Below are 11,427 nucleotides of genomic sequence, written 5' to 3'. Positions count from 1 at the left end.
TAATAAAATGTCTTTTAGATTATCAATGAAAAGCAATGATCATTCAGTAGAAAGATTACGCAAAAGGGGCTGGGCATGGAGTGTGTTTTCCTCTCTCGCGCGCCTTCTAGCGGTGGACTGGAGCAGCGCAGCAGAGATGGCGCTCAGGGTTTTTCTGCAGCTCTCGTACAGTGGACTCTGACCGCTTCTGTCCCTCCTCTCAGGCCTTGATTTGGGGGCGTTTTAGTGAACTTCAGTTATGTTAGGCATTCTGGCCAGAAGGATGGTGAGTAACAATTCATATGTCCCGACTTTCTAAACATAGTCTGATCTTTTATGTGACAAGGGTAGCTGACAGTCTGAGCGCCGTGTAATGAGGTGTGTTTGACTGACAGTCAGGTTGTTTATGGTTAGATAGCGGTAGTGCTAATGCAGTAGTAGGAAGTACATTGCTTATGGCAGAGATGAGAAAACAATGTTCACTGACAGTTATTAAAATCGTATTGCAGGTACCGAACACATCGTGTGAATGCGTAAATTATCTCTAATAAAGCTCTTTAGTTTGTAAATGACATTCGCAACAGTCTTGTTGCTTGTTACATTACTGGCAGTCATGTGCAATGCTGACTCATGTGTCTTACATTTGATTATTACAGTTAACATGTCCAGTTATTTATAAATGTAGGACTAGATTAGCTTGTAAATGTGCATTTGTGTGAATTAATGGGACACATTTAGGTACTATTATGATAATATCTTTAAAAAATACTGTCAGAGACCAATGCCAAAGTATCATATTATTATAAAATATTATAAGGCGAAATAGATTTTTAATGTAATTTGGCTATTAACATGTCAGTCATCAAGAACTAAAGAGATCTGTTTTATCTATGTATCTTTATGTTGTATGACATAATGCAGTCGCTGTTATCATCTGGAATATTTGTAGGTCAAGGCCGGCATGGTGAAACCCTCCGGCCTGGTAAAACCAGTGTCAGTGACACGGATCACCGGTCGCTACTTGGCCCATCAGGAGGGTCTGCCTAAGCTTCCTGTGCCACCCCTGAAACAAACATGTGATCGCTATCTGGCTGCTCTGGATCCCATCGTGGACCCGGAGGAGCTGAATCACACCCGGCAAATGCTGGAGGAGTTCCAGAAGCCGGGCGGTGTAGGAGAGAGACTTCAGAACGGCCTGGAACAACGAGCAAAGAAGATGGAGAACTGGGTAAAAACTTGTTAGGTGATGCTTTTTCAGGAGCCCAGTGTGATGGGACAGACTAGCTGTTTTTAAGGGCTTTCTTCTTATTAGCTCTCGTTGTCTCTCTATCTTTTCCACTTCTAGCTCTCTGACTGGTGGTTACAAACAGCCTACCTAGACTACCGGATGCCTGTTGTTGTCCATTCGAGTCCTGGGGTCGTCCTTCCCCGTATGGTGTTCAGTGATCGTCAAGGCCAAATGAGGTCAGACCAGTGTGGATTCAGATATCATAGGAAGTGGCAACTAATTTTAACACGGGACCTTTAGCTGTTTAAAACTTTGTCCTCTAAATGTGCTATTATATGGCAGCACATAGTTGTTGTTGTTGTTGTTGTTTTTTTTATTTTTTATATATAATAATAATTAAAGTCATACAGTGATTTTTTTAATTTTTTTATTAATATGTTTTACTTAAATTACTTTTATATATTTTTATATTTTAACATATAAATAAATATATATAGATATTTATAAAAAATTATAAAAGTTAGACCCTCACAATTTTTTTTTCCCCTGCTTTAAGTATAAACCTCATAATTTATTTATTTATTTATGCTTTAAAAAAACTGTTTACCAATGGGGTACATAACGGAAATACTGATGAAGATAATTTTTTGTGCTCCCTGCACTGGGATTCAAACCCACATTTCTAGCACAATTTCAGATATGGGAACTTTCAGACATTATGAATATTATTTAAGGGTTTAAAGGTGCACTGTGTACATTTTGGCGGCAGCTAGCGGTGAGGTTGCGAATTGCAACCGCCCACCGTTCACCCTTCTCTTTCGAAGCACATAGAGAAGCTACGGTAGCCGACACAGGACAAAGATGTCGTCATCTGAGACAGTAGGGAGTAGCTAGCACTCTGTAGAGCAGTTTGTCTTTATGTTGTATGATATAATGCAGTCGCATTATATTATTTTATGTCGCATTATTTGTAGAAACATGGCGGCGCAAAATGGTGACTTCACTGTTAGGGACTTGCGGTGTATGTAGATAGAAATGGCTCCTTCTAAGGTATCTTTATACAACACTGAATACATAGTTATGTATATTATATTGCATTTCTGTCAATACATCCTCATAAATACTACACACTGCACCTTTAACCCAGAGTGACATTACTGCACGGCGAGGCAGTAGTTTTTAGTGACCTTTGTACAGACTAACCCTCTCTTGCCAAGTTGAGCTTTCCAAATTCAGAGAGTGCAAACTGTTGCTCTCAGTAAAGTGCTGGCCTGACACCAGTCTCCTCACCAACTATAATGACAGCTTTCACATATGACAGCTAATGGTCACAGATCGGCAGCAAAGTGTGTTCTGTCCATATCATAAGTCATATAAGTCAAAGGCACATAGAAAATAACACATACAAAAATAATTTATTGGCAGTATGTTGATGTGAAACTTGCTTAAAATGACTGTTGGAAAAATGTGTATGTTTTGTTCTTCACAGATATGCTGCTAAATTGATCGCTGGGGTTTTAGATTTCAAGAGTATGATTGACAAGTGAGTGATTCTTTCCTTCCTCTTATATGCTTTAGATAACCATGACTATTACTATTGATTCAACTCATGAGTGTATAAAGTTCAGTAAAATAGTCCAGTCAGACATCATGTCTTTGCTCTTTGATTAGTGAAACATTGCCAGTGGAGTATCTAGGTGGAAAGCCACTCTGTATGAACCAGTACTATCAGGTGCTCTCGTCCTGTCGAATCCCTGGAACAAAGAGGGACACTGTGGTCAACTACGCCTTGGACAAGAGACCCCCCACACATATCACTGTAGTGCACAACTTTCAGGTCAGTCCCTGTTACAAAGTTCCAGGCGGGGTCCAAATGTAACTTCCAGTAGTCTGTGAATTAAAATAATTTTATCAATGAATTTACTGGACATGAAAAAATGCTTTTTTTTAATTAAAAATATATTTCAAAATATTCTTCATATTTCTCTGCATCCAGGACTGCAGTGAATTTGTGATCTGCTAGTACCGTTCGACTTGCTACTTGGTGGTTTGCAGCAATAAGTGTCTTTTTAACTCATTCTTTAAACTTGTAGTTCTTTGTGCTGGATGTATACAACAGCGACGGCACACCACTGACCGTAGACCAGATCTACATTCAGCTGGAGAAGATCTGGAGCTCCTCCTTACAATCCAACAAAGAGCCTATTGGCATCCTCACCTCCAACCACCGCAACAGCTGGGGCAAAGCCTACAACAACCTCATTAAGGGTGGGCACTGCTAACACCTTTTATTTTTAGTTAGGCATATCAGTGTCCTGGTAAATATACTTTGATACACTATTTAAAATACACTACAGTTCAAAAGTTTGTTAAGTAATACTTTTATTCACCAAGGTTATATTAAATTGTTAAAACAATTATAGTAAAGATATTTATAGTATAACAAAAGATTTTTATTTAAAATAAATGCTGTTCTTCAGACCTTCAGTTCATTAAAAGGAATTACATTTATGGTTTTACATATGTCATGATAACTCTACTCTATAGATCTGTTTTGCATATGTTTTTTTAATGCTGGTCCTTAATTTCACTTTCAGATAAAACAAATAAAGAGTCAGTGAGAGCCATTCAGAAGAGTATCTTCACAGTCTGTCTGGATGCTCCCCTGCCGCGCGCGTCTGATGACATGTACCGCTCCCGAGCTGGAGTTCAGATGCTGCATGGAGGGGGCAGCAGGTGGAACAGTGGAAATCGCTGGTTCGACAAAACATTGCAGGTTAGACCCATGAGGAAGTCTGTGGGCCTTTACTGATCTTTACCTTTTATAAAGGGCACCTTTTAATGCTTTTTTAATTTTACCTTTCCTGTAGTGTGTAATATAGCTGTTTGTGCATGTAAACAACTCATGTCTGAAACGCCTCGTTTGTAGTCCTGCCATTATATCTGTGACATCGCTAGGTTACCATGTTATACATTTGGATAATTCCTGTCTACTGGCTACTCTTGCTTGCTCTCAAACAAAGGTAGTTAAATGGCCTGGAAGAGTTCATCACTATGGCGAGGAAACTGGGTCTCATTCACTAATAATTGCGTACACTATTCGTATTTATACACACATTTAAACTTCTCATGAAAACTTTCCGCCTAATTCACAACATGTCCGTAAGCACATGTATTTGTTCTTAACCTCGTTCTAATGTTGATGCATTCTAAATGAGCAACTGCATGCCCGAGCTAAATCGTTTACATAATACACATCCATGTCTCCAAGGGCTCCATATATCTGTCTGTTTGTCTGTCATCTTATAATTTCTTTCCATCTATTTATATTTAAGATCTATATCTACACTATATTGCAAAAAGTTTTGGGACGCCTGCCTTTACATGCACATGAACTTTAATGACATCCCATTCTTAATTCGTAGGGTTTAATATGGAGTTTGCCCACCATTTGCAGCTATAACAGCTTCAACTCTGGGAAGGCTTTCCAGAAGGTTTAGGAGTGTGTTGATGGGAATTTTTGACCATTCTTCTAGAAGCACATTTGTGAGGTTAGGCACTGATGTTGGACGAGAAGGCCTAGCTCGCAGTCTCCGCTCTAATTCATCCCAAAGGTGTTCTATCGGGTTGAGGTCAGGACTCTGTGCAGGCCAGTCAAGTTCCTCCACACCAAACTCGCTCATCCATGTGCACAAAGCAAGGTCCACGAGAAGGTCCAAAAAGCAAGGGGTCAAGCCCAATCCCTGAAAAACAACCCCACACCATAAACACCCCTCCACTAAACTTTACAAGTTGCCACAATGCAGTCAGGCAAGTACCATTCTCCTGGCAACCGCCAAACCCAGACTTGTCCATTGGATTGTCAGACAGAGAAACGTGATTCCTCACTCAAGAGAACACGTCTCCACTGCTCTAGAGTCCAGTGCAGTGTGCTTTACACCACTGCATCCGATGCTTTGCATTGCACTTGGTGATGTAAGGCTTGGATGCTGCTGCTCGGCCATGGAAACCCATTCCACAAAGCTCTCTACGCACTGTTCTTGAGCTAATCTGAAGGCCACACGAAGTTTGGAGATCAGTAGCTATTGACTCTGCAGAAAGTTGCCGACTTTTGCGCACTGTGTGCCTCAGCATGCGCTGACCCCGCTCTGTGATTTTACAAGGTCTATCACTTCGTGGCTGAGTTGCTGTTGTTACCAATTGCTTCCACTCTGCTATAACACCACTAACAGTTGACTGTGGAATATTTAGTAGTAGTGAGGAAATTTCATGAATGGACTTATTGCACAGGTGGTAACCTATCACGGTACCAAGCTTGAATTCACTGAGCTCCTGAGAGCAACCCATTCTTTCACAAATGTTTGTAGAAGCAGTCTGCATGCCTAGGTGCTTGATTTTATACACCCGTGGCCATGGAAGTGATTGGAACACCTGAATTCGATGATTTGGAGGGGTGTCCCAATACTTTTAACAATATAGTGTATGTTTAAAATTTCTTCTTAATATGTTTATAAGGCCACCAAGAGTATGTGATTTTTGTGTGCGAGTTGTTTCAGTTGTTTCTACATTTTTTATTTATTTACAAATTTAGAATACATTTTATAACGAAAATTATTAGTGAATAATAGTGAATGAGACCCACTGTTTTGTTGTTACTTGAACATTTAATCATTTAAAACTATGACAAATCAAATGTTAGAAATGTATCAAGTACAAGATTCTGATACCGAATAGTGTTGTTGTGTTTCTAGTTTATCATTGGAGAGGATGGTACATGTGGACTGATCTATGAACATGCCCCCGCTGAGGGCCCTCCTATCGTCTCGCTGATCGACCATGTGGTTGAATATACGTAAGACTAACTGTTTAAATGTGGAAAAACTGTTTTCTCATGCTTAGATTCTAACCATGGCTAACACAGCTAAGATCTACTACTTTTTGTTATATTTGTACAGGAAGAAGTCAGAGATGGTCCGTACCCCAATGGTCCCGCTGTGTATGCCTCAGAAGCTTCGTTTCAACATCACACCAGAGATCAAAAAAGACATTGAGGAGGCCAAACAAAACATGAACATGTGAGAAGCTGAGATATTCCACTCACTCTTTGCATTACTTAACATTTAGTTTGTTTTTTTGAACAAACAACATGGCAGTATGTTAAATATTGAATGTTTGAAAGTTTTTCTTCTCCTTCCCTACAGTATGGTTCATGACTTGGACGTCAAAGTCAATGTGTTCTCACATTTTGGCAAAGATTTCCCAAAGTCGCAGAAGATGAGCCCTGATGCCTTTATTCAGATAGCTCTCCAGTTGGCGTACTACAGGTAAACCTCCCAGCACAGCCATTAATATTATTTCCCAAATGTTTATCTTAACTGTAACATAATTGCTATTATGAAATGAATGATCAGTTTAATTTATTCAGTTGATGTGCCGACTCACTGTTTCAGGATTTACAAGCGCTGTTGTCCTACCTATGAGAGCGCTTCTCTCCGCATGTTCAGACTGGGCCGAACCGACACTATACGCTCAACCTCAATTGACTCTGCCAGATTCGTCAAGGCCATGGATGACCCGGCCAAACATGTGCGGTCACCTCTAGTACACATTTGAGTTGAATTCACATTCTCATACACTAGCATTAAAAAGTTTGTGGGTCAGTACGTTTTTTTTTTTTTTTTTTTTTTCTAAGAATGATTCTGCTGAAAATTTAGCTTTGCCATCACAGGAACAAATTGCATTTTGAACCATATTAAAATAGTAAACAGTTGTTTTAAATTGTAATAATATTTAAAAGTATTACAGTTTTTACTGTATTTTTGATCAAATAAATGCAGCAGTGGTGAGTCTTCTTTCAAAAGCATAAAAAAATCTTACTGACCCAAAACTTTTGAACAGTAATTTACACTCACCTAAAGGATTATTAGGAACACCATACTAATACTGTGTTTGACCCCCTTTCGCCTTCAGAACTGCCTTAATTCTACGTAGCATTGATTCAACAAGGTGCTGAAAGCATTCTTTACAAATGTTGGCCCATATTGATAGGATAGCATCTTGCAGTTGATGGAGATTTGTGGGATGCACATCCAGGGCACGAAGCTCCCGTTCCACCACATCCCAAAGATGCTCAATTGGGTTGAGATCTGGTGACTGTGGGGGCCATTTTAGTACAGTGAACTCATTGTCATGTTCAAGAAACCAATTTGAAATGATTCGAGCTTTGTGACATGGTGCATTATCCTGCTGGAAGTAGCCATCAGAGGATGGGTACATGGTGGTCATAAAGGGAGGGACATGGTCAGAAACAATGCTCAGGTAGGCCGTGGCATTTAAACGATGCCCAATTGGCGCTAAGGGGCCTAAAGTATGCCAAGAAAACATCCCCCACACCATTACACCATCACCACCAGCCTGCACAGTGGTAACAAGGCATGATGGATCCATGTTCTCGTTCTGTTTACGCCAAATTCTGACTCTACCATCTGAATGTCTCAACAGAAACCGAGACTCATCAGACCAGGCAACATTTTTCTAACTGTCCAATTTTGGTGAGCTCGTGCAAATTGTAGCCTCTTTTTCCTATTTGTAGTGGAGATGAGTGGTACCCGGGGGGGTCTTCTGCTGTTGTAGCCCATCGGCCTCAAGGTTGTGCGTGTTGTGGCTTCACAAATGCTTTGCTGTATACCTCGGTTGTAACGAGTGGTTATTTCAGTCAAAGTTGCTCTTCTATCAGCTTGAATCAGTCGGCCCATTCTCCTCTGACCTCTAGCATCAACAAGGCATTTTCGCCCACAGGACTGCCGCATACTGGATGTTTTTCCCTTTTCACACCATTCTTTGTAAATCTTAGAAATGGTTGTGCGTGAAAATCCCAGTAACTGAGCAGATTGTGAAATACTCAGACCGGCCCGTCTGGCACCAACAACCATGCCACGCTCAAAATTGCTTAAATAACCTTTCTTTCCCATTCTGACATTCAGTTTGGAGTTCAGGAGATTGTCTTCACCAGGACCACACCCCTAAATGCATTGAAGCAACTGCCATGTGATTGGTTGATTAGATAATTGCATTAATGAGAAATTAAACAGGTGTTCCTAATAATCCTTTAGGTGAGTGTATATCATCCGTGTAAATATTATATAAATATTTGGTTACACTTTATCTTAAGGTTTCCTTGTACAGTGTTATTATATATTTAAGTACTGAGTAATATTAATTAACTACATGTACTACATTAGGGTTTTATTGAGGTTAGTTGCATGTAATTATGCATAAGTTACTGTTATTACTATGGTAATGTAACATATGTAACAAGGACACTGTAAAATAAAGTGTCCAATATGTTGCTATGTAGTTAGTTGGTCTGTTTTATTGTTTAAGAGCATTTGTAAATTTGACCTGGCATGCCAGAAAATGTAACAATCTCATTTTGATTGACAGAACACAGAGAAAGTGGCTCTGCTAGACAAAGCTATTAAAGGACACAGAGCTTATACAGACATGGTGAGTAAATGCATGCTGATGATATTCAGTTCACCCTCATTGTGTTTCTGCAGTAAATATATGCATCAATCATTATTGATCTGCACTAAATATATTCCTCATTCTTCATCCTGTGTGTGGATGTGCAGGCCATCCGAGGTCAAGCCATCGACAGACATTTGCTCGGACTGAAATTGCAAGCTATTGAGGACCTGGCCGCCCTGCCAGAGATATTCATGGATACCTCATATGCTGTGGCACTGCACTACAACCTCTCCACCAGCCAGGTAATGGCAAACAGAGCACTAAGGTCCAGGGTTGGAGGTGACAAGTTAAACTGAAGTGCATGTATAAAGACACAACTCTTTGCATTGGATTCAGTGTGTTGTGCAGATGAGAAATAGATGGCTCTTTAAATCTGCCAAAATGATATTGCTGTGAAACTAAAATCATCAGATCATCTAAAACTCTGGTTTCACAGAGAGGGTTTAGATTAAACCTGAATTAGGCCTTAGTTCAATTAGGACATCCAATTTTAAGAGATGTCAGTGCAAGTTGCTATCAGTTCAAACATGCATTTTAGTCTGGGACTAAGCTTAAAGGGATAGTTCACCCAAAAATGAAAATTAGCCCATGATTTACTCACCCTCAAGCCATCCTAGGTGTATATGACATTCTTCTTTCAGGCGAATACAATCAGAGTTATATAAAAAAATGTCCTGGCTCTTCCAAGCGTTATAATGGCAGTGAATGTTGCTCTGTTTTTGAAGTCCATAAAAGTGCATCTATATCCATCATAACTGCTCCACACGGCTCCGGGGGGTTAATAAAGGCCTTCTGAAGGGAAGCGATGCGTTTGTGAATGAAATAAACCATATTTTAAACTTTACAAACTGTAATCTCTCTTCTGCTACCTGTCGTACGCGTGTTTACGAGAGACTGGCGTTCCAGCTTTCAAAACAGAAACAGCCATTCACTGCCATTATAAAGCTTGGAAGAGCCAGGATATGTTTTAATATAACTCCGATTGTATTCGTCTGAAAGAAGAAGGTCATATACACCTAGGATGGCTTGAGGGTGAGTAAATCATGGGCTAATTTTCATTTTTGGGTGAACTATCCCTTTAAACCTTGCATATGAAACCAGGGGATAGTCTTACATAAGATACAATTGATTGTTTATTTTTCCACTCTACTCTCCCAGGTGCCAGCTAAAACAAACTGTGTGATGTGCTTCGGTCCGGTGGTACCTGACGGTTATGGCGTGTGCTACAATCCCATGGATACTCACATTAACTTCGCAGTCTCTGCTTTCAACAGCTGCCAGGACACTAACGCAGCACGTCTGGCCCAAGGTCTGGAGGACTCTCTGGTGGACATGAAGACCCTCCTGGAGCAGACGCCCAAAGCCAAGCTTTAAGGACGGTTATGTCAGTTAGAGTTGATCTTTGACCAGTTCGGTCAAGACGTTTGAGTTCACCACTGTACTCAAGGATAGGAATTTTAATAATTTCTGTTTTATATTTGACCAGTTCAGACCAGAGTTGCCTGGACTTCATTGGACTATGGTTTTTGACACACCTTGACACTAAATAATAATCCTTAACTTTTTATATATGTTTATGGGCTATGGCTTCTGTTTGTTTAAACAGACAAAAAATCAATAGGTTTTTCAATCAAGTTTTGCTGATTTGTTTTTGGTTTTTTGTATCGAGTTTTCTTAGTACAGAAAATGTACCGATATGTGCATTATGGTAAACCTGTGGTTGAAACTGCTCATGTGATTTGTACATTGTAAATTAGACATTAAATGTAATCAAATACAGAAGAAGAAAAAAAAAGTTTTAAATGCTATGATGTGAAGTGACATTTGCAGAGCATTGGTTTCTTAGTTCTTTGTACAGTGTTGTAAATTTGCACAATCGCATTAACATGCTTTTAATAAATATGTCTTTAATAACATGATTTATATCCTGTTTATAATTGGCTGAGGTGATTTGTTTTCGTGCATAAAAAAAAAAGTTTATGTGAATGTCCTGCTTTATTCTTTGGGCCTATCTAATGTTATAATAATGTACAGGATTTATTTTTATTTTTGTAATTATCTGTCAAAGCTGCAGTTCCATCATTGACCCTTACGAGTCCCCAATTGATACCCGATTATCTCTCGTCACATCACATGATCATGTCAGGTATGTGTGTCACTGATCAGTGAGCCACCGTGATCATCACGTCACGCAGAAGTGCAAAATATTTGTGCACTTCGTCCTAAATACAGGCGCCAGGGCTCTGCGATCATCAGAAATTAGATTATGGATAAATTTAAAGAAATTATGCCTGATTATCACAATGCGGAATTTCTGTGCCCTAAAACAGGGTAAGTGTTATGACAGAATCTTTTTGTCCCTCTCATTTTAGGTTAGGCCTAGTCGTTGGGAAATTATGTTTTGAGTCATTTCAAACAATTATAATTGTTTTTTTGGTTTTGTTTTTAAATAATGCATTTGTAACGAGTTATGGAGTTTGTCTCGTAATTTCTTTTTTTTACTTTGATTTTCTTTGATTTTGTCTCATTAAGCTCCAGTTGTGATCTCGTACGAGTTTTATTGAATGGGAAAACAGTCGAGTGTTTAATTGTCAAGTTAGTGGTGAATACTAAGGTGTCCTTCAAAGCTTTTTAAAAATTACTCCATATCCTGTCAAACTAATGTTACTATTCTTTTTCCTGATTACGTA

General features: G+C 39.4%; 1 protein-coding gene across 1 annotated transcript; it reads left to right on the top strand.

Annotated features, from left to right (window-relative positions):
- The first annotated feature begins 101 nt into the window (after positions 1-101).
- crata (carnitine O-acetyltransferase a) lies at positions 102-10,656 on the top strand. Its single transcript, XM_079815790.1, has 14 exons — positions 102-265; positions 929-1,207; positions 1,325-1,443; positions 2,697-2,750; positions 2,879-3,044; positions 3,301-3,475; positions 3,805-3,983; positions 5,959-6,059; positions 6,163-6,282; positions 6,409-6,531; positions 6,658-6,793; positions 8,651-8,713; positions 8,842-8,979; positions 9,896-10,656. The coding sequence occupies exons 1-14, from the start codon at positions 239-241 to the stop codon at positions 10,109-10,111; spliced, it is 1,896 nt and encodes a 631-aa protein (XP_079671916.1). The 5' UTR covers positions 102-238; the 3' UTR covers positions 10,112-10,656.
- Positions 10,657-11,427: the final 771 nt, after the last annotated feature.

Source organism: Gobio gobio, assembly GCF_949357685.1.
Source record: "Gobio gobio genome assembly, chromosome: 4".
Lineage (NCBI taxonomy): Eukaryota > Metazoa > Chordata > Actinopteri > Cypriniformes > Gobionidae > Gobio > Gobio gobio.
Note: the sequence above shows the minus strand (reverse complement) of the source record. Positions and strands in the feature narration are given on the sequence as shown.